The following is a 25,000-nucleotide window of genomic DNA, read 5'->3' as shown; positions in this document are numbered from 1 at the left end:
TTCTGGTGACATCCGCTTGCACATGGTTAGCCTCACTATTGCTTACTCTGTGTAAGCACTGCTTCCCATCATGCAGACTTGTACCTGCTTACTCATGCTTATTTATCATTACTACTGCTCTATCTTTGACAGTAATACTCTACTTGCTCTTGGGGAGGTGGTGGATGTGGCAAGTGTATGGGGTTATCATTCATTACACTGCTTACTACTCCAGTTCACACATATATGTTATTTATTAGGTTATACAACTAAATATATTGATCAAAACAGTGATTTGACATGGAAATGGAATGTACTGCACTGGGACTCGAACCGAGATTGACTGCTCGTGAGGCGAACGCTCTGCCCACTACAATATTGCTGTACTGCTTCATTTGCACATATCCTGCTTTTTATCCTCCTTTTGCTTTTTCAGCTACATTAACCGTAGCTAAGCGATGGGCACACCCGCGCATCTACGGTTAGCTTTAATCTGTGTTTTAAAAGATATAGACAGGTTTCTTCCTTTAATTTATATGTCCTGTTGCTGTTGTACACATGAGGGGGGTCTGTTGGTGGTGATATGAGGACATCTGTGAGCAATCTCGCTCATTTCTTAACAACTTCTGCTGTTTGACATTGCAGGGGCATGTTTATTCTGAGTGCTCTGCTCTCAGACACGTCCCCTGCACTCGTACACGCTCCATGTAAGCCTAGGAGCTTGGCCAGCGCTTTACTAATATGCATGGTGTGCTGCCATCCTGCTCCTAAATGGGCACTTCCTTGCAGGACTAAGCTAGTCCTGCATGGGAGTTTAGTGAATCCGGGGGATTGTCTTGCATTCACCAAATTAAGCTTCACTGTAAAAGGGAAAGTAACAGTGGATGGTGTAATGAATCATATTCTGATCCCCTTGACTCTGGTTCTTTACTTATGAAGGCTAGTGTGTGAGCACCCATGTAACTTAAGTTCTGTATTCTGCTTTATTATATTATTTTACACGTAACTCTGTTTTTGCACAACTTTCTCTATCAGTGTCTTGCCCTATATCCTACTCACAGCTGAAAAAGCACCTATCAATATTAGCCTGCCTACACACTTAAAAAAATAATTGTTTAGCTTATTTTAACACCGTTTAATAAAGAATAAGTGCTGTGTTATTAAACTGGTTTACTTTTTTGAAGCTATTATCCAAGGCCTTGAGGTAAACATGCCAATTTACTACACATAGCATACAAAGGCGTTCATCCTCCTCCCTTTCAGAACTTTTTCAGAAAAGCATTTTAATGACAATATTAATCCACATATCAGACTACTCACATCATCACTCTAAAGCCATTCTCAACATTTTATGCTGAAATCCATTTTTGTAATAGAGATCATAGTGGCTCATCATTTTTGCTTATATTTCTCTAAGTTAACTGATAATGTTTGCCTGGAAATACAGAAGCTACCAGACACAGAAACACTGCTTTGCTTATGGCAGCATGTACATGGATCAGTATGCTCTATCCATTTAAACCAGTATTAAAGGTGCTGGCTGGTGAAACCAAATCTGACTTAGCATAAGACAATGTTGTGTATAACGGAAATGAAAACAGAAAAGCTAACTACCTCTGGAGAAAGTAGAACAGGCATTTGTTATGAAAGTACATGGTCTAGATGTGAATGCGCGTGATGTTAAATTCTTAAATTCACGCAAAAAATAATCAAAACTATAAAAAGAATAATGGTGCTACAAGGATACCCTAAGAATAAATGTAACTGTATTTGATTCAGTTTTATCGCTTCAACAGTTTGACAAGCATAATCTGTGCTGTTGTTTAGCCTTCTAATGAACTATGTATAGTTCTGAAAATATCAAAGCAAATAAAAATGCAAAAGTGTTTAGTCAGACATAAACAACATCTTTCTAACTTGGATTGCAAAAACAGTCTTCAAATGTGTTCTGTAATGCAGATGATCAAGATCTGGCCTAGTTAATCTACAAAACACTGAGGCATTGAGCTGTATGTGAAGATATTCATCTCAAAAACTAACTTACAGTGCAGTAGACTGCTCAGACTATTAAAAACACACCATCAATACAGGCAACTTTTTAAGTAAAATCCATTGTCAGTCATTACTGTTTGACAGTTGAATGCTAAGAATTAAGGCTAGGACAAGCAAGCATCAACTTGTTTGATTATTGCAATCTCTGTTTGTTAGCCATGACACACTGAGCAAGCCATTTAAGCAGGCACTGCCCCTGTGTCTTCTCTGAAAAGAGGTAAAGTGATATACATACATGCATACATAAATAAATTAATAAATTAGAAAAGTAAACTGTGATCATTTCATTTGTGATAAAATGTTACACACATATACACACGTATTGGTGTATTAACTTTGGTGGATGGATGTGGGCATTTGCTTTATCATCTTTACATATGCTTAAATCTGCCAACAGAATATCAGAAAGGATGAATGGATTCTCAATAGGTGGATAAATGAATACATGGACAAGTCTTGTGGGCTGGAAGCCAATAGGTATTGCATACACAACGTCAGCTGTACCATGATGATGACCAGCAACGATGAAGCAAAGGGTGGTCTCTAAACAAAGAAAAATAAATGGCAAGGACAGTATAAAGCCTGCTGGTCTATTTTATCTGTATTCTGTATAAATGTATAATAGCTATGTATGGTACAGTAAGTGAGGCAAAAAGGACAGATACATATGACAAAGAACCATGTTTCACATTTCTAATTTCTGTTATTCTTGGTTTTACTTCCCCTTTCCTAGTAGATAAGGGTACACTAATAATAATCTAAATAAGCATAATCTAGCAAAAAAAGCATATAGAATGCAGCTGTGACACAGAAGTAATCTGTGTAAAATGCAAATCGCCCACAGGCATTATGTTATACCAAACAGATGAGCAAGTCTTGAATTGTTATCATTTTCAGAACTGATATCAGATGGTGTTGTCAAAGAATTCTGCAGATGTGGAGAAGATGGCAGTCTTGAACTCTTTTCAATATATAACTAAAGGTCATCAGAAGCTCTCCATATACTATACAGCCTTGTTTGAAGTGAAGTCCTCTAACCCTTAAGTATATTTAAGGATTTCTGCTGAATATGTAGTGTAATAATTCTAACTGCTTTTGGTGTTTCTAAGTAAACTGAATGTCCATGGCAGATGCAATGAGACAATAATTTGTCCAAATGACACTAATTTGTCTCACAATTGTGGTAACCGGGACATTCTTTTAACAAGAAGTTCTAAAAATGTCATTGCCAAGGTGGTATTGGTGTTTGAATGGATGGTTTCAACAAATAACCTTATACCTTTTTCTGTCTTTGAAAATAATAAGACAGTGTCTGTGAAGTCCGAGATGCTCTTTGTGTAGTTGCTCAACAGCAGAAGGGAACAAGGTTCTTATCTGAACTGTTTAATGTCTTATCTTGCCATTACAACACTCTGAACCATATCAAACTTTAACACTAAAGTTTGGTTGTTGGTCAACATTTCAGCAAGTCTGGTTTAAAACTATTCTTTAACATCCACTCGTTGAATTTCGAGAGATATGTGCTACTAAGGGTGATGATCAGAAATTTGCTAAGCTTAAGACAGTGGGTCATGAGACAATGGTATATGTCAGTGGAGAGGTATGTAAGCAAATTGATCAGCTTGATCTTGATGGAAACACTGATAGCAGGCTTCACTTTCTGGAAGAAATATCTCCATCACCATCTGCTAGGTGATCCTTTTTGTCCTGTTAAGTGAAGTAGTATTTAAGTTACATTTTGCAAACTCCCAAAGGTTGATAGCAGTTCTTCATTCTGAATGTTTTATATGAAAGTAGAGGTTGGTCCCTTCAGAAGATCAAGGTTTCAGAAAGTCATACTTCACATGGTCAATACCATATGATTGACTTTGTAAAGCACAAAGCTTTTGCATGGAGACTGAGGTACAGTGGGTATTGGAGAATTTACCCTTTTCCCCACTGTAGTGAGATCTCAGAGTTGGTATATATAATATGCAGAGGGTGTGAGGGTGTATGGAGGGTGTATGGTGCTTGCCCTCATGAAAATCTTATATTTTTATTGTTTTGTCTTGTTCAGGATTTCAGAAAGTCAATCTTGTGTTCTTGTCTATATGAAATTCAACTTTCTGAAACTTCAGTCTTCTGGCATAGACCTGAAAGTAAGAAGCTTTCATATAGCAAAGTGTTTAGCTATACCACAAATCAGAAGATACAAAAACTGAGATGCGTATCACCTTTTTAGTACCTTTTATTTGTGAAGACACCAGTGGGAATTCTAAAAAAATGATTTTTTGATCAAAGCAATCTCAGTCCATTTGTCAGATGGCTACTGCATAACTGCTCCCTGCATACTGACTCAGTATGCCTCCCTACCTAAATTAATTGATTCTCTGTTATTTTGCCTGTTGCCATAATTAGGACTTGAACTTTTGTGAGGATGATGTTATCTATTGCATAAATTAGTGTCAACTGTTAGTTCCTGTGCCTCTTCCATGTTATCTCCTCACATTGCCAATATAGGTCCATAAGTTTATAGTGATATACTAGGCTAATGACTACCAGGACTTTTATAAGCCTAGCTGCACAACCCACCCCAATTATGTCCCTATGTATCATGAGCATTTTCTGGAAGAGGTATGTTAGTTACAAAGTTTCTAAAGGTTAGGTGGGGGGTACGTTAGTTTGGGGATTGTAACTGTCTGCCTCTGGCTATCAGAGACATGGAGGCCAGACACAGTGTGAATTTCAAATTTCTCATCCACTGGTCAAGTTTACATTTAAATAGGGTTAGGGATGGACTCTGCCTCACATAGATAAGTAGCCTGTTTCAGAGCATAGGGTTCCTTTGAGACATATCTCTCTCTCACTAGCATGGCCTATTTATGTCGCAAACAAAATTTAAATCCTTGGATCTAGTGTTTCTGATGCTGTTCACTTTTCAGATGTGCAAAATTTAAATGAGAGCTGGATTTAATGATGCATTGTATGCCAGACATTCATTAGATTCAGATTGCTTCTCAGTAACCTGTAAAAGACTGAGTATAGGGTTAGAGATTTAAGTCAATGTGTTTATACCCTGGATTCTCCTAGTTAGTAACCTTCATGGGCATTCCAACTCTTGCATCTGATCAGGTACATGCTGAAGGGGGCATTATACTCAATGATGATTGTGATAAGGGCCAAATAAAGTGGCACTGTGACTTTCTTAAACCTGGATGCCATGCCCTTACTTATAAATTGGGTGACATAGAATGATTTTCTTCCTACCTTGTGTACATGTTGGTCAAAGACCAGATTACTGTCTACATATGTTCCCATATTGCTGACTACCAGGTCAACTCTTAGAGGTGTCTTATCAATAGAGTAAATAGTCTGGCTGTCAGCATTCCCAAAGGCACTATAATGCATTTCTTGCCATTGAGCTTTAATCTATGACTTTGGCACCAGTCATTTGTCTGTGCTAGTCCCTCTTGTAAAATGTTTGTGTCATTGGGAAACTATGATAGCTCCCAATTTGCATGTCATTGGGGAACTTGGTCAAACAAAGGCCCTTGATATTAGCCTTTATCTCCGAGAGGTAGATGTCAAGAGGAGCAGTCCCAGCAAAGAGCCCAGTGGTACCCTGCTTATGACTGGTCTGTTAGTGGAGGTGGTCTCAACAACCTTGACTTCCTGAGTCCTGTCTGTGAGCCGACTGGCAGTCCAGGAAGTTATGTAGGACTTTATACCCAGTTTGGTGAATTTCTCAACTATAGCCAAGTAGGGTATTGTACTGAACTCCTTAGCCAGGTCCAGGTAAATGGTATGCACCATTTTCCCCTTCATCCATTGTCTTAGTGTCCTTCTCAAAGAACCCTGCCAGGTTTAGTACACATGACCTTCTCTTAACAAAGCCAAACTGAGCAACTGAGCTGGGTCCACTGTCTGAAGGTTGCCTATATCTTTGTTGATCATTTCCAGCATAATTCCTTCCATGTCTTTGCACATTAGACTAGTAAACTAATGACTCTAATTACTGGGGTCAGTTGAAGTTCCACTATTGTGAAGTGGGGTAACTGTTGCAGCCCTCCATTCTCATGTTACAAAGCCTGTTTTGAGGCTATAGTTGAAAAGTGACTCAACTGGTCATGATAGTTCATGTTTCAAGCTATTTAGAAAACATTCCACAATATTGTTGAGGCCCACTGAGGATGTGATTTTGGCTTTTGCTAGTGCCATGAGGACCTACTCCCTGACAATAGTTGGGGGTTTTGCTAGTAGGAGGCAGGGAGGTGTGGGGTGTGTAGCTGGAGCTGAATTTGTCAGCCAGCAGATTCACTATGTCATTCTGCTCAGTGAAGGTGGCACTACTGGCCACCAGTTCAACAGACTGCTGTGTGCTGCCCTTGAGGTTATGGGCATAGCTGTAGAAAGCCTTGTGGTTATACTTAGCATGTGAGACTGTCTTGACCTCATAACTGAAATTATTGGATTTAATTAATCCTCTTAAACTCCTGCTTAGTTTACTTAGAGGATCTTATCATTTCTGGGAGTTGCACTTCCTAATTTTAGCTATGACTTTTTTCTTTTTGTTGTATAACTTGTTAAGGTTAAGATTCCACCAGTGTGGTTTGTTTTTAGAGTTTATTCTGGGTTTACTGCTTTTAGGTACAGCAGCCTCTATACAGACATTTACATGATTGTACAGGGTCTCTGTGAGCAATTCTGCATATGTTGCTGTGAACTTGTGGTTAGGAGGTCCACTGACTTTTCATAAACTATCACTTAGTAGGATATATTTTGTTTTGGAACAGTTTCCTAATGGTTACATGGTATGCTGTTATAGGGTATGCTGGGGTTACTAAGTTGATTTTTATTTTGAAGGAGATAACTTTGTGGTCCAACCTCAACAGTGAGGATGAGATACTGGGGTGTGTGCAGTGCTTTCCCATATTGATGAGTACCAAGTCCAGTATGTTTAATCCTCTGGTGGGTATGCACACAATATGGTCAAGGTATAGGTAGGTTTGGTATAATGGTTAAGGTCCTCACCTCATAGGCACAAGGTACAGGGTTTGATTCTGACCTTGGGTCTTTAGCTAAGCTTAAAATGATCCTTAATGGCAGTCAGTCTAATATTCACCTATGAACCTATAAGCCTAGGAGTATTTGTGTTAGTAAAGTTGAGGAATTGTTGGTGCCTGTGAGTTTGAGACAGTGTATGTCTTCCAGGCTATACAAGGGTAGTTAAGGTCTCCAATGAAAAGAGTATTTGCTATAATGGTGAGTGTTTCCAGTAGGTGTAGGTATGAGTTATGGGATTGTAGGTTGATAGAGGATGATCTATATCTTGCTTGGGTCCGAATGGAGAGATGATAAGTCAGGAAGCAAAGGAAAGCAGCATTGTTGGACTTGAATTCATCCTCAAGTTTTGGTAAATACCTTCACGAGGTGGACCCTTTTTTCACAAACTCTCACCAAGACAACACTGATATATAGAATGTATTTTATATAGCAAATATCATGGACAGAAGTAGGTTAAAAATAAAAAAGATAGCTGTGTGCGCAAAACCCAGGATAAAAAAGTGCCTAATCCTGTTAGGCACACTGGTATCAGGACTGGAAAAAGTGACAGTTCAGAATCCTCAAGCCAGAAATATCATAATAGTTGATTTAATATTATTTTTTGACACTACAAAAAAAAACAGCTACCATTTCCATTTTGCAACTCATGAATTCTGGGCATGAAATAGATACCACAGTTTGAAATGCTATTCAGTTTCCTAAAGTCAATACAGAATTGAAATAGATACCACACTTTGAAATGCTCTTCAGTTTCCTAAAGTCAATACAGAATTGAAATAGATACCACACTTTGAAATGCTCTTCAGTTTCCTAAAGTCAATACAGAATTGAAATAGGTACCACACTTTGAAATGCTCTTCAGTTTCCTAAAGTCAATACAGAATTGAAATAGATACCACACTTTGAAATGCTCTTCAGTTTCCTAAAGTCAATACAGAATTGAAATAGATACCACACTTTGAAATGCTCTTCGGTTTCCTAAAGTCAATACAGAATTGAAATAGATACCACACTTTGAAATGCTCTTCAGTTTCCTAAAGTCAATACAGAATTGAAATAGATACCACTGTGAAATGCTCTTCAGTTTCCTAAAGTCAATACAGAATTGAAATAGATACCACACTTTGAAATGCTCTTCAGTTTCCTAAAGTCAATACAGAATTGAAATAGATACAGCACTTTGAAATGCTCTTCAGTTTCCTAAAGTCAATACAGAATTGAAATAGATACCACAGTTTGAAATGCTATTCAGTTTCCTAAAGTCAATACAGAATTGAAATAGATACCGCACTTTGAAATGCTATTCAGTTTCCTAAAGTCAATACAGAATTGAAATAGATACCACACTTTGAAATGCTATTCAGTTTCCTAAAGTCAATACAGAATTGAAATAGATACCACACTTTGAAATGCTATTCAGTTTCCTAAAGTCAATACAGAATTGAAATAGATACCACACTTTGAAATGCTATTCAGTTTCCTAAAGTCAATACAGAATTGAAATAGATACCACACTTTGAAATGCTATTCAGTTTCCTAAAGTCAATACAGAATTGAAATAGATACCACACTTTGAAATGCTCTTCAGTTTCCTAAAGTCAATACAGAATTGAAATAGATACCACACTTTGAAATGCTCTTCAGTTTCCTAAAGTCAATACAGAATTGAAATAGGTACCACAGTTTGAAATGCTCTTCAGTTTCCTAAAGTCAATACAGAATTGAAATAGGTACCACAGTTTGAAATGCTATTCAGTTTCCTAAAGTCAATACAGAATTGAAATAGATACCACACTTTGAAATGCTATTCAGTTTCCTAAAGTCAATACAGAATTGAAATAGATACCACACTTTGAAATGCTATTCAGTTTCCTAAAGTCAATACAGAATTGAAATAGATACCACACTTTGAAATGCTATTCAGTTTCCTAAAGTCAATACAGAATTGAAATAGATACCACACTTTGAAATGCTATTCAGTTTCCTAAAGTCAATACAGAATTGAAATAGATACCACACTTTGAAATGCTCTTCAGTTTCCTAAAGTCAATACAGAATTGAAATAGATACCACACTTTGAAATGCTATTCAGTTTCCTAAAGTCAATACAGAATTGAAATAGATACCACACTTTGAAATGCTATTCAGTTTCCTAAAGTCAATACAGAATTGAAATAGATACCACACTTTGAAATGCTATTCAGTTTCCTAAAGTCAATACAGAATTGAAATAGATACCACACTTTGAAATGCTATTCAGTTTCCTAAAGTCAATACAGAATTGAAATAGGTACCACACTTTGAAATGCTATTCAGTTTCCTAAAGTCAATACAGAATTGAAATAGATACCACACTTTGAAATGCTATTCAGTTTCCTAAAGTCAATACAGAATTGAAATAGATAACACACTTTGAAATGCTATTCAGTTTCCTAAAGTTAATACAGAATTGAAATAGATACCACACTTTGAAATGCTATTCAGTTTCCTAAAGTCAATACAGAATTGAAATAGATACCACACTTTGAAATGCTATTCAGTTTCCTAAAGTCAATACAGAATTGAAATAGGTACCACACTTTGAAATGCTATTCAGTTTCCTAAAGTCAATACAGAATTGAAATAGATACCACACTTTGAAATGCTATTCAGTTTCCTAAAGTCAATACTGAATGCAATATTTGCATCAGGTTTAAGAACGGGTACTGTTGGATTACTAACTTTAATATACACTGAAAACTAACATAGTATCAGAATGAATTCCACCACAGGCAGCAAAGAACTATGACCAAATGGGATTTTTTCTGTTATCACAGGTAATGCAATTCAAAGACTCATTAACCATGATGAGGAAAGACATTATTGGCTAATTTATATGATGCTGAATTGCATGGTGGTATCACTGGTGCTAATCAGCACTTTCCTGAGTTAATCATCACTGGTGACCCAAGCATCTCTTTGGCAAAGGCACCTCCTTTTTCATTCTCACACAAACAGATGTGCCCATTCAAACACATACACAAACAAACACACACACACACACACACACACACACATCACTACACATCTTATCCTTCTCTTAGCTTGCTTAACTTCCCTGCTGCAGCCTTTTATTATTTCCCTGCCTTTCTTAAATCGTTGATGACTACCCTCGGTCAGTAAGGCACAGGCATCACCTCATTCATTCTCACACAAACAGATGTGCCCATTCAAACACATACACAAACACACACACATCACTACACATCTTACCCTTCTCTTAGCTTGCTTAACTTCCCTGTTGCAGCCTCTTATTATTTCCCTGCCCTTCTTAAATCGTTGATGACTACCATCAGTCAGTAAGGCACAGGCACCGCCTCATTCATTGTCACACACCCACACACACACACACACACACACACACACACACACACACACACACACACACACACATCACTACACATCTTACCCTTCTCTTAGCTTGCTTAACTTCCCTGCTGCAGCCTTTTATTATTTACCTGCCCTTCTTAAATCGTTGATGACTACCATCAGTCAGTAAGGCACAGGCACCACCTCATTCATTCTCACACAAACAGATGTGCCCATTCAAACACATACACAAACACACACACATACACACACACACACACGCACACACACACACACACACACACACACACACACACACACACACACACACACACACACACTCACATATCACTACACATCTTACACTTCTCTTAGCTTGCTTAACTTCCCTGCTGCAGCTTCTTATTATTTCTCTGCCTTTCTTAAATCGTTGATGACTACCATCGGTCACTAGTGCCAGACACTAAACTTTCATTCTTCTTAGTGCTTTGAAAATGCATTGTGGTGCTAAACCTGTAGCTCTAATAAATTTTTAAGTTAAGCTGGGCAGCAATTTAAATTTCTCCCTCATGCTATTTAGTGTTCCTCCTACCGTTTTCTAAAATGACTTCAGAATGCCACTTAGATGTTTATTATTCCCCTACATGGACACATGTCTATCCCTTTCAAAATGCCTGATTGAACACAATGCTCTTGATTTTGCCTGTTGTACCTGTCCTGTCTCACATAACTTCATGGACCATTGCAGTTAGACAATAATGCCAGACATTTGAGATTCATAGGTTTTATTGTTCAGAAAATACATCAGGGTACAGCAGCTAACTATTTAAAAAGCTCAGTTGTCATTGAGTATTAAAGCTCTTTTTTTTTATAAAGAGCTGCTTTTGGTACCAAGGATACAAGGTTCATAGCTCTCCCATCATTATTTTTAAAGTGACTTAAGGTAATATTTAAATACCTTCACTGATGTCTTGGTGCAAAGGAGGACTAAAGCTTTGCTTTGTTAATTTATGCAGTCCAATTGAGCTCAGGAAGTTTGCACTGTAACTTCCAATGGGCCTTTTGGACAAAATCAAGTTATGTCCTCACATTTCAAACAAATGTTCATATCTCTGGAATGATAGGGATAATGAAAGAAGTATAAATGGCAAACTCTTCAGCTCAAACTATTTCTATAGTTGTAATATTCTTTAGATTCAAGGTCTTAAACCAAATTTTATAAAGCAAAGTAAACACAGTAACTATTACTTTTGTAATATTTTGTAAACAACTTACAATATCTCAGCAACCACTCAAGTTACACACATACTGTCAGCAGTATTTTATTCATCTAACAAGAGAGCTTTCATATGAGGCTAAGGAGTTCAATCTGTTTTACATGGCTGTTGAGATATTTAGAAAAAGGTGAAAATTATATCTATATAAATTAATATAAAAAAAAACAACAGTTAATCTCTATTTACCCACACTAGACAGAGGTCAGATATTAATGCAACTGAGTTTGTTATTGTGTAAGCTTTAAGATGAAACTTTTAAAACCTTGTACATAGCATGGTTTTGGAATTTTTTATACAAATATGAACAAGCAATATATATGACACCTGGAGGCATCAGTAGGAGTTAACTGCAGATGCACCTGGATGCGTTACTTGGAAGTAATGAGTTAAGATGTTGCTCCCCGTACCGAGAGTACAGGTTTTTTTCCCCTTCATAGAAAAACACTTACAGAGTGCCTCCTTACCTGATCATAAACATGACGTTCACATATTCACATATTCACCCATACACATGAGTGTGCGCGCGAGCGCACGCACACACACACACACACACACACACACACACACACACACACACACACACACACACACACATGCACACACACATGCACACACACATGCACATACACACACACACACACACACACACAAGCGTGTTCACATACGCGTGCACACACGCAGCTATCCTATCTCCTAACTAACCCCTCTACTGTGATCACTTAAGCAGACACACGAGTCTCACACGCATGCACACATACACACACACACCGACAAAGGACAGGGACACTGGGATGCTCTGATGATTGGATGTGTCCAAGGAAAAATGAGTAACAAATATACTTTCTTAAAATCTGGTCCTAGCCTCTATGATATTATTTTTATTAAATGTGCCCTTTTGCCTAAAGTAAAGGTGTATACCCTCCATTTTGTAATAAGGGCCTTCACATTACACAAAATTTCCTTCTACCCCCCCCCCTTATCACCACAGCATGACTTTCATAACATACTCTGAAGAACTCTGCATTGACCGTTCTCGCAAATCTTAACAGTTATCCATTTTCAAATGCAAACTCAATGGATGCAAAACTCCTAATAATACCTGTAAAACACATCCAGTCCATTTACATTCTATAACAATAATTATTACATTCTCTGCCCACTTCAGCATACCAAGAATGTCTTCTTCACTGGTCTCTCATTCCACGGTTTGACCATGCTTTCTTTCTCAAAATATCTTCTTTAATAATCAGATAGACAAAGATTGGCGGAGGCAACATCCTTGCTTCTATTATTCATATTAATAAATAAAAAGTGACTGAGGTAACAAACTAGATTCAATATATATATATATATATATATATATAGAGCCTACCAACAATTTACTAAAGACACAGCCTTGATATGTTTATGCGCACTGACTAAGAAGGAACAAAAATGTTTCTCAAATTCATAGCATGACAAAATAAATCGTCCTTCATACCCTTCATGCGAACAATTCTGGCTATCCTTTCTTTAATCATCCTGTCTCTAATGCCAACTTGTAACCATTCATCCAGTGCATTTATGACATTATTGTTTCTTTAAACCAATATAAAATTAATGCTGCAATCTGCTACACTATTTTACCATCTTTAGAACCTTAAAGACATCATCCACTAATATTTCTTTCCCAGTACATTGTCTCTGAAGACTACAAAACGTCTTTATATACCATACAACATTACTATTTCCCAACTAACTGCCCTTCATACAAAACATTTGTCTCTTCAACACTTTTAGCACTTTCCTTACACTACCTTCAACTTTCCCTGTCATCCTGCAAACAATCCATAACCTTTTCATTTAGCTCTTCTTACTCGAAAGTGATTACACTGCCTCATTTCTCCCTTACCTCTCATGCCTATGATATTTCAACCATGTCTTCATTATTTCTAAGCAAAACTGTTCCATCACATAAATAGGTGTCTTGCAGTTTTGTCTGCATATTTCTACAATTATTTATATTATAATTTTTGGTCAACTCACAGAATGCTCACCAAAAAAAATTGAAAAAGCAGCTAGCAAAAACTCATAGAACTATTTTTCTCACTTTGTTGGAGTTGATAACTTGTGATTCAGGGTCTCTTGTCCAGCATTCCATGAGTCAACCAAAAAACATTCCATCACACAGACTACAATCATATTATGTGTGTGTGTGTGTGTGTGTGTGTGTGTGTGTGTGTGTGTGTGTGTGTGTGTGTGTGTGTGTGTGTGTGTGTGTGTGTGTGCGTGTGTGTGCATGTTTGTGGTGAGTGTTTGTCATGTGTGTGTGTGTGTGTGTGTGTGTGTGTGTGTGTATGTTTGTGATGAGTGTTTGTCGTGTGTGTGTGTGTGTATGTGTGTGTGTGTGTGTGTGTGTGTGTGTGTGCGTGTGTGTGTGCGTGTGTGTGCGTGTTTGTGGTGTGTGTGTTTGTGGTGTGTGTGTGTGTGTGTGTGTGTGTGTGTGTGTGTGTGTGTGTGTGTGTGTGTGTGTGTGTATTTGTTTATGCATGTTTATGCATGTGTGTGTGTGTGTGTGTGTGTGTGTGTGTGTGTGTGTGTGTGTGTGTGTGTGTGTGTGGTGTGTGTGTGTATTTGTTTATGCATGTTTGTGTGTGTGTGTGGGGGGGGCTATTTGTCGGCAAATTAATCAGCTGTTCTTCACTTCGTGGTGCACATAAACCACAGATAATAATATGCTTACCATTTATCAAAGAGTCATCCACTAACAGCCTACAAGACTCATCCACTGTTGACCTCAAAACCCTAATCTTACTCATTGCTTTAAGTAACATAATAACCCCTGAACACTCTTCAAGTCCCAATGTCCAAAGCACTTTACAGCTCTAGTAAACTGAAACCTATTCAACATCATTAATTACAAACAAATGTAACTGTGCCTTGCCTATTTAAAAAGTTTAAAATAACCTGATATCTCAGAATAGAATTCCTATTTTAACAGTCTGCAACATAAGGATTGTTTGACTTATTCATTTTCCTCTGTGTATTTTTATTCCATTTTCCTCTTCATTCCTTTCTGTTTTATACCATTAATTTCCTTGGTTTCTGCGTATCCCTTTGTCTAGCCTAATTTTCCTTGTTGCCTTTTTTGCAGATCTTTAAACATATCATCTGTGCTTACAACACATCTGTATTCTTTACTTGCTCAAATAGTTACTAACTTTTTTTTTCCAAAAAAAAATTCCTAGGTTCATGGATAGTTACTAGGCTATTGATTTGTGAGGATTTCATACCTCTCAATCTCTTAACACAATAAATAGGTTCATAGGTTCATAGGTAGATACTAGGCTATCTGCCCTAACGCATTTATAAGCCTAGCCAGAGTGTATTTGGCTTCCACCTCCCTATTAGATTAGCCTACTGTGCCTCTGTAAAGTAGGTCACAGAAGGTACCCTTTTAAGATTAGTTTACTGTGCCTCTGTCTAGCAGGGACACAGAAGAGATCCCTGGGGTGAATTTGTGATTTCCCATCCACGCGTCAAGATTTCGCTTGAAGACGGTGAGCAAGGGGCTATGTCTAACATGAATTGGGATTCTATTCCAGAGTGAAGGGAGCCTCTGGGAAATTAATCTGTCCCTCCAGCATGTCCTATTTATTTTTGTGCTGAGGTTTAGGTCCCTGGAGCGTGTAGCTCTAAGGGACTTGGATTTTTTGAGGTGGAGCATGTCCATTAATTCTGGGTTTGACATGGCTTTGTACATCAGGCATAGATCGCCTCTGAGTAGGCGGTAAGCAACTGAGTAGAGCTGGAGTTTCTTTAGTCGAGCTGCATAGGACATCTGTTTGTAGCCAATGATCCTCTTGGTGAGGTACTTTTGGGGTCTCTCCAGTTACTGCAGGTGTCGGGTAAGGTACATCCCAAAAGGGGCATTGTATTCAATTATGGGCCTGACAAGTGATGAGTAGAGGGGCACAATGACCTCTCTTGATCTAGATGCGAACACTTTCGTGATAAGGTGGGCTATATAGAAGGTCTTTCTAACCACTTTGGCAATGTGATTATCAAAGGAGAGATTACTATCAACGTTGGTCCCCAAATCTCTAATTACTTCTTCCGTACTTAATGGATTACCACCTATGTGGTAATTTGTGGGCACCTTGTTTTTCCCAAAGGGGATGACTATGCACTTTTTAGCATTTAGCTTGAGGCTGTGGCTCTGGCACCAAGCATCCATCTCTGTGAGACCCTTTTGGAGGATGCTTGTGTCAGCTGGAGATTCGATTATGGCCCCCAGTTTGCAGTCATCTGCGAACTTTGTCAGCCATAATCCCCCCATGTTAGCCTGAACCTCAGAGAAGTATATACCGAACAAGAGAGGTCCCAGTACTGAGCCCTGTGGGATGCCACTTGTAACTGGTTTGGATTTGGACATGACACCTGCGATTCTGACCATGTGGGTTCTATCTCTGAGCCAGTTTGGAACCCATCTTGTGATATAGGGGTTGATATTTAAGCTGGTAAGCTTATTTATGATGCCCAAGTGGGGTATTGTGTCAAAGGCTTTTGCGAGGTCCAGGTAGGCTGTGTGGACTACCTTGCCCTCATCTATGGCTTTGGTAACTGTTTCAAAGAAATCAACTAGGTTTAAGAGGCAAGATCTGCCCTTAACAAAGCCAAATTGGGTAGGGTCCAGTGTCTGGAGGCTCCCAATGTCTTTGTTTATGAGTTCCATGATAATACGCTCCATAGCTTTACAGATCAGGCTTATGGGGTGATAGTTTCCGGGGTCCGTTGTGGCACCACCTTTGTGGAGTGGGACCACTGTAGCAGTACACCATTCTCTGGGTACATATCCTGTAGTAAGGCTAAGTTTGAACAGTGACTTAATGTGAGGGTTCAGTTCCTCTTGGAGCTCATGTAAGACACAGCCTGGGACACCGTCCAGTCCCATAGATGCTGTGTTTTTGCTTTGGAGAGGGCAGCTTTCACCTGTGCATCTGTGATGTCAGGGAGGTTACATTCAGTTGGGATAGGCATTTGCTCCTTTGGGGGGGAAGGGGGGGAGAAATTTGTGCTGAATCTGTCTGCCAGGATGTTGGCTATGTCTGCAGGTTCAGTATATTTTGTGCCGTTATGCAACAATTCAGAGCATATCTGGGAGTTTCCGCCCATGTTCCTGACATAACTAAAGAAGGCCTTGTGATTATCTTTAGTGTCTAGGGCCATTTTTCTTTCGAAACTGGCCTTTGAGGATTTTATGAGGGATCGAAGTTTCTTGCTAATACTGATCAGAGATGCCTTCCCTTTTTGGGATTTTGCTCTGTCATGTAGTAGCTTCCTCCTTCTGTTGTATAGCTTATTTATGGCCGGGGTCCACCAGACCAGTCTCCTGTTTTTGGAGGAGTGAGTCTTGGTTTTATTTGGGATAGCATGATCCATGCATTCCTGCAGGTGCTCATAGAATGCATTTGTAAAGGATTCTGCGGATTGGGCTGTATTATCCTCTAGCCCAGGGGCTTTGAAGGATTCCACCTCAGTCTTGAGAAGTGCAAAGTTGGCTTTTGAGAAATTCTTTACAGTGATTTCCTTGGCTGGGGGTGGGGACAGGATATGGATGTCCAGGGAAATTTGTTTATGGTCTGATCTTACCAATGAGGGGTTTACCTCTGTTGTGGAACATAGAGTCCCCATGTTGGTGATGACCAGGTCCAATATGTTGTTCCCTCTTGTGGGAGTGCTGACCAGTTGTTCCATTGCATTAGAGTTTATAAATTCAAGGAACCGTTGGGCGAGGGTGTTTGGGCTGGAGTAGTTTTCCCAGTCAATGTTTGGGTAGTTGAAGTCACCCAATAACATAGTGTTTGGAGAGACCTTCATATTCTCCAGTGTTTCTCAGGAATGCCAAGTGGGGTTCCTGTAATAGGGAGGGTGTTCTGCAGCAGGCTACAAACTGAAAGGCAGTTTTGCCCACTGTTAGTTGCACATGGATGGTTTCCGATGCTTCGGACAAAGCCTAATATAATAGGGGAACAAAGCCCAAAATAGGGATAATTTTTAAATATTTATATTACAAACTGAGAAAATTGCTAGAATAACAACAATTTTGTTACCATGCATTTTCTGAAGATATGAAGGCTGAAACTCAAATGTACATGGTTATTTAGTGATTCAGGTTGCAGTGATTTGCCAAAAAACCCCCCACAAATTTTATAAAGACAGACCAAAAATAAGAGGCAAAAATCTGAGCATTCTGTTAAAATCTGGACAGTTGAGAGGTATGTGAAGGACCTTAAGAAGCCTTACATTCTCATGGTAGTATTTTGCCATCTTATTTTGCAGCCCAGTGACACAACAGTAGGCAGAACAAGGACATTTTGTGGCATTTACTTGTTGACTCTGTCCATGAGAGACGTGGGTGGTGAACTGAGAGTCAATTTGCAGTTCCCCATTCATTTGTCCAAACTACATTTGAATTGAGTAAGATGAATACTTTGCTTTATGGTGGGTGGAAGACAGTTCCATAGAAGAGGTATTCTGTGATGTATACCCATCCCTCCAATGCATTCTATTTATGTTGTAAATGAGACTGAGATCCCTTAAGTTGGTGTTCATGCTACCACTGGACTTGTAAAAGTGTAATTGGTCTGACAAGACTGTGTCTGTTGAGGATCTATATGTAAGGCAGAGCTCACCTATCCATAACCAGTATGGTACCAAATAGAAGGGCAAGACCTAGAGATGTCTGCATAGTTTTTGTGATTTAGGTCTTTGATTTATTTAATGAGAAAGCATTGTGCTTGTTCCAGCTGTAGCCTGTGTTTAGACAGGTACATAACGAATGGGGGCTTTACATTTAATGATCAGCCTGATGAGAGCTGAGTAAAATGGAATGATTGCAGCCCTGGACCTGGACTCCATACCTTTACATATAAAGCTGTGCAATTAAAATGGACTTCCTCCCAATAGTGAATGTGAGATGATAGAAGGCAGTTCATTGTCAATTCCCAGATCCCTGACTGTGAGATCAGTCTTCAGGGGTCTGTTGTCAGTGTAATAGTTATAAAGAAAGTCATGTTGGCCAAGAGATACAGTTGCACATTTCTTGTAAGTTGATTTCAGTCCATAGTTTTGATACCAGCCATTTGTTTGGGAAAGGTCTCTTAGAGGATCTTGATGTCCTTTGTGGAGTTTATGATGGCACCAAGGTTACATTCATCTGTAAATTTGGTCATCCATAAACCTTTAACATTTACTTTGACATCCATAAAGTAAATGCCAAAGAAGTTACCCCAAGACTGATCCCTGGATTTCACTGTTAGTGACAGCTCTTTTAGAGGATGAGTTGCACACCTTAATTTCCTGGCTTCTATTTATGAGCCAATTGTCTCTTCAGTGATTCACATGGGGATTTACATTAAGCTAGGAGAGTTTATCTATGATACCCGAGTGCGGAATGGTATTGAATACCTTTGTGATGCCTAGGTATTAAGTTTGTATTGATTTGCCTCATGCATTGCTTCAATAACCTTCTGTAAGAAGTCAACCAGGTTTTGCAAGTAAGGATCTTCCCCTGATGAATTCAGTGTCTTGGGTCAAATGTTTTAGGTTATTTATATCCCTACTTTTTAGTTCCAAAATGATGCTTTCCATAACCTTACAGATGAGACTAGTCAGGCATGGGTCTATAATTAACTGGACCCATTTACACCCCACGTTTGTGCAAGGTGATGACTGTTGTTCTCCTCCAGTCATCTGGCATGAAGTAATGACAAGGTTTAGATTACATTTGCATCATTGTTCCAAGTATTCTTTTTGCTTTAAGATGTAAGTATACTTTTTAAAGAAAAATGGCTTCAAATGAAACATCAGAAATGGTTCCTCTGTTGAGATGTATTAAGGACCTCTTTTTTGGCATTTACATCAACCAGAGGCTGTAGCACTCTAGACCAGAATGCATGCCAGTTAGATATTTCAACCTCAAACCCTGTATATCTTATCCACAAAAAGTTGTTGCCTTCAGCTGATCTGCCTACAGTAGCTCTCTAATAACAGACTGCTGTGACATTGAAGGTTCGTGGAAGCAGTTGCAGCACTCTCAAATCTCTCTCCTTCCACTTCTTTTAGGCACATCTCTTCCTTCAGCCAGCATCATAATTACATTACTTCCACTTACGGAGATAATATCTCAACACTCTATTGTTCATGGATTCTGTTCATCCCAGGAATTTTATCAGCAATCTTCTCTATCCTTTGACTCCAGCAGTTTTTTATTTTAAGATTTTGACAATTTTGGTAAATCACACAATTTTAATTTGTAGCATTGTCGCCTCACAGCAAGAGGTTCTCCCATTCGATTCTTGGCTGGAGCACCTTCTGTGTGGAGCCTGCATGTCCTCGCTGCAGTCGAGTGGCATTAGAAAGACATGCGTGAATGGACGTGCCTTCATTGAAGGTTGGGCATCGGGCTGGCACCTCATCACCGTAAAAATCTACTGCCAGTCATTAGCAGACCGGAGTTCCACTGTGGCAATCCCTAACTGGGAAAAGCCAAAGAAGAACAACAACATTAGTAACCCAGATCTGAAATTCCCAACATTTCAACACTGCCATCTGCTTGGCATTTACTAGATTATATTCCTCCAAACTCTGTAAAATTTTGTCCTCCCAAAATGTTTACACCTTCCTCTTCCTTTTTGACAATCAAAAAAAAAAAGACTCTATCTTGACAACTAGGAAAAAAGCACACTGTACACCCTTACTTTAAAAGTAAGGAAAGTTCCCAGCATCCTGGCCAAATTCCCCCAGTCTGTGTAAATAACATTTTGGATTTTCCCTGAAAATAGAGCACATGTTTTGAGGAACTAACCTAGACAACAAACCTCTAACCCTTCCTACCATTCTCATTGCTTTCCCTGTCCTACTCCCATAGACTTACCTTCCAAATATCATTTACAGATAGGAGAATGAGCAAATAAACCCTCTTAGAGCAGTACTCACAGCATGTATTTACTTTATTTTGCAGTATATTCCATCTGTTTGCTGTTATAAAGTGACAATCCCTTCAACTCCTTATGCAGGCAATGTTTTATGCAGGCCTGTTATCCCAAGTATTGTCTGGTCTGCTCTAAACCACAGCCTATTTTCCTATAGTATACTGGTAGATGGGTAACATTACTGTGAATTAATTCTATACATTTTAGTCTGTGCAGTGCCGTGGGTATCTTTCCAAAAAGGTAGTGGCCATGTTTCTGTTTATATAATGCTAGTGTTTCTCGTTTAGTTCTTTCCTCATGTTGAACTCCACATCAGACCTAGCACTGTGCCTTCTAATTCCTTTTTGTAAAGCATCCTTTATTTTGTGACATGTCAGCCCTTGTACTTTTTTGCTGCTCATACTTTTTGTATTTCCCTTCATTAGTTCCTCACTTGGCTCTCATGACCTCCTGATAACTGATTCACTTGCCACCAGTGCATGTCACCATATTTCCCCTGTCCCTTTTCTTCTCACAACTGCTGTTTATATTGCATTCTTTCATGTTATATGCCTCGTGTGACTCCTATTGTGTATTTCTCACTCCCTTAATTTTTGAAATACTCCATTGCCCATCTTCTCACCACCCCTCATAATCAACATTCTTCCATATTCCTGTTTCTAGTCTACTTTATTATAGTACTGAGTCTTCCAGTTTTGAAATCTACTTCATTAGTCCAATATAAATCTGTACCCAACACTCAACCCAACTTATCTCCAGACCCTTCCTCTATTTATGAGCCTGTTCCTCTGATACTTTTCTAAGTTTTTCTACCATCTTCCCCTCTTCATGGCCCACAGTCTTCCTTTATAACACTCTAGAAAAATGTCCATCCCCCCTGCAGTCCAACTCACCCTGCTCTACCTTAGTCCAATTTGCACTGTTTTTCCCCAGTAAATACCCTCTTCATTCCCATCTGCCACTCATCTACAGCACCATTCCCACTCCCACATTTACTCTCATTCCTTCCTACATTAAAGCATTTATGAAACATGAACAATTGGTCAAATTATGCAAAACATGAAACAATTACTCATTTGATGAATACTGAATGCAGGTTGTGAGTTAATCCTCTGATAAGTCTCAGCTCAAACGCCCAGGCACTAACAGATTTTAAAAGGCTTGCTTTATCATGACTTAATTTTCCACCAAAAATAATAAGGCATAATTGTACCCTAGTACCCCTCATGGATGCACAGTAGAAAGGCCTGCCTAAATCTTGTCCCCTACCCAATAACCAGTGACATGTACAAATATTTAATGAATACACGTGGGGATGTCCTCACCAACCTCATGAATATTCATCATGTATGCAACAGATTAGTATAGATGAACTTTATGTGAATTACACAATTAAACATTAGCATTAATTACACAAGTTTAAAAAGGTCTATAAAAATGGTGTTTTTTGCAGTCTCCTATTCATTGCTACATTGTTAGTAAGATTTTGTCTGTCAAGGTTCATATCACTATCATTGTGCTACAGCCTGACCAGAAACTCTGTCTGTGTGAGAGGAGTATGCATTTACTGATTAATAGTGAGAGGTGGAAGTTTATGAACTTTTCTGTAACTTTTCCTAGGGTCAGAAGAATGGAAATCTTAATCTAATTCCAATGCTTAAATACTATTATCTCTCATTGTCCTTTCTGAAAACAAAATTCTACAATGTATCCGTCCTGTTTGTTCCACTTGAACACCATTGCACCTTCATTTAAAGAGCAAAATGGCTTCCTGTCACCGAAAGGTCCACTTATCCATTCAGTACACTTGCCTTTAAACAGCTTAAAAGACAGGTTCTGCCCCATTACTGAACAAATTAACAATGCATGAAACTACTTATGCCCTCAGATGTTAATGCCGCCATCAAACTTTGTAGACGACTTTTCTCTCCCTAACTGTGTGTGAGAGTTTTTGGGTCCCAGAGTAGCTTGAAAAAATCTACTTAATTAAATTATTACATTTGATAATTCCTTAAAGAAAAGTTAAAGGCATGCCTAGCTCAGAAATAAAGTTGTGCCTACTTCAAGGATGTTGGTTTATCCTGTTATCTTTCCAATATGTCTCACATTTATAATATATGTGTACATGTCAGACTATCACAAGTGGCTTAGATTTGTAAACAATGTAAAAATAATATCTAAGCATATGTAATTTCTTTTAATTACTTCAGATTTTGTATATTCTCTATCTTTTTGTTGTAGTATGTAAAATTAATTCATTGCATGTATTTATTTATTTCTGTCACCTTGGATTTAACTTTTCCTCATTTTAGGCTTAACATATAAGATCTGTTCTATGGTACCTAACTTACGCCTGATGTCACTGCCAGATCTGCATGTCAGTCAGTCATGTTTCATTTGCATATGACATCACTGCTTTTTGACATGTCAATAATACAGACCCCGCCCCCTTATGTGCAGTCTGACCATGAGGGGTACTAGAATACAATTATATCACTAACAAAATTCTACTTAGGTACTGTAAAACTGATACTGAAATAAACTGACACACATTTGAAAACTGATACTGAAATAAACTGACATACATTTGAAAAGTGATTTCCTAGAAGTTATTTCTGCAGTTAACAAGTATCCACAATGTACAACAGGCAATTTAAAATGACCTCTACCATCACACTGCATTATTACCTGCCTGTCCTCAAAAGCACGATGTAAATGGAAAAGGTTGCCATTCCAAAAACAGAGGCAGCTGTGACAGTAATATACTGCTAACTGCAATCATTTGATTTATAAACATCAGTATCTTCTTGTCTTCATTAAAATACCTTATATTGCTGTGTGGCTTGGAAGGAATTTTACCAAAGATTCTTTTTTTTTTAAATTAAAAAAAAATTTCCATCAATAAGTACTTCTCAATCATAACACCTATGGGTTTTAACATGAGGAAGCATCTTAATAAAAATAGCACGCCTTCTTTGACAGGGAACCCCTTCAGTCTCAAACTAAGCAAATAATACTAAGAAAGAGGGTGTATTGAGAAGTGCAAGACATTAAAATCAACCACATATGCAAAAGAGAATCACATACAAGAAATCAGAGAGTTTACCAAATACACATTAAATTCAAAATGATAATTATACTTTTATTTCTGTTTTATAATCATTAAGTAAAACATACTTTTGAGTGATACAGAAATGTAACATTAAAAAAATGTATGCTGCATATGAATATTTATGTCTACTATTTAGCTTTGATTCTGACATAAAAGAAATAAAAAACATGGTATAACAACAGTAATTCATGCTCATGGCAAGGAAGTTATGGATCATGATGAGAATTTTTACTTGATGCACAAAGCATTTTCATCCATGTGACTGAATCTTGCCATTTGGGAATAAATCCCACCATAGCCCTGCAACTTTCATGGAATATATTTTTAACATCATGGCTATCATAGCTGTTAAGATACATATTGTGATGATACAATTTCAGAATTATGCATTTTTTCCACCATTCAGTAGATATTTTTGAAATTCACTGTTAAAGTTTAAGTAAATAAATGATGTTTTGAGTATATCTTTATAAACACTTAAAATTTGGTAATAGGCTTACATTTAATTGCACAAGTCTAAGATGAGTTTGTATGCCATGCATTCATTGTGCGCCAAGACAGGTTGCAACTCCCCATGTCCCTGCACTGCATTAATATATAGTAACTGGAGAATGAATGCATGAATGAATAAATATGACTGCTTCTACCAGTTAAAAACACAAATACTTTATGTGATAAGATTCATACAGTGGTTATATAAAAAATAATACAGCTACAAATACTTGGTAATTCAAGCATAACATCATTTTGGTATATAAAATTTGCTGTACAAAACAATAATCATTTATAAAAAGTAATGTCATATTTTATACAGGCAGGAAGTGCAAATGTATTTAACATAATATTCTTGGAGGAAGCATGTTTCGAATAAACACTATGTATCTTTACTACTAGAATCAAATTCTCCAGTGCAGCTTTAAAATGTAGTTCTACATACCTTAAAACCTTTGGACAGAACTGTAATTGAACATGAAGAGGTGACAGAACAAGTGGTTTGTTATACATCATTAACACAATTTGTTTTGTTTGACATATTATGCCATTTCCTCAGAATCCATAGATCATGTTATGATTCGAATAGATTTTTTTATGCATTTTTTACATTTTGTAGGGAGCTATTGTGGCTGTTACTGGAGATGGCGTAAATGACTCTCCTGCCCTGAAAAAAGCAGATATTGGTGTAGCTATGGGCATTTCCGGATCAGATGTATCCA

At 38.1% G+C, this 25,000-nt stretch overlaps 1 protein-coding gene across 1 annotated transcript in view; it reads left to right on the top strand.

Moving 5' to 3' along the window:
* Positions 1-25,000, top strand: part of LOC122803366 (sodium/potassium-transporting ATPase subunit alpha-1-like) — a 577,066-nt gene that overhangs the window by 408,738 nt on the left and 143,328 nt on the right. The window contains exon 16 of the mRNA XM_044072943.1: positions 24,898-25,000. This exon is cut by the window's right edge and continues 66 nt beyond it. Coding sequence (XP_043928878.1) covers positions 24,898-25,000 — 103 coding nt within the window. The remainder of the gene's footprint in view (positions 1-24,897) is intronic.

The sequence above is a fragment of the Protopterus annectens genome, chromosome 5.part1, assembly GCF_019279795.1.
Source record: "Protopterus annectens isolate FY-2018-M chromosome 5.part1, PAN1.0, whole genome shotgun sequence".
NCBI classification, from domain to species: domain Eukaryota; kingdom Metazoa; phylum Chordata; order Ceratodontiformes; family Protopteridae; genus Protopterus; species Protopterus annectens.
Note: the sequence above shows the minus strand (reverse complement) of the source record. Positions and strands in the feature narration are given on the sequence as shown.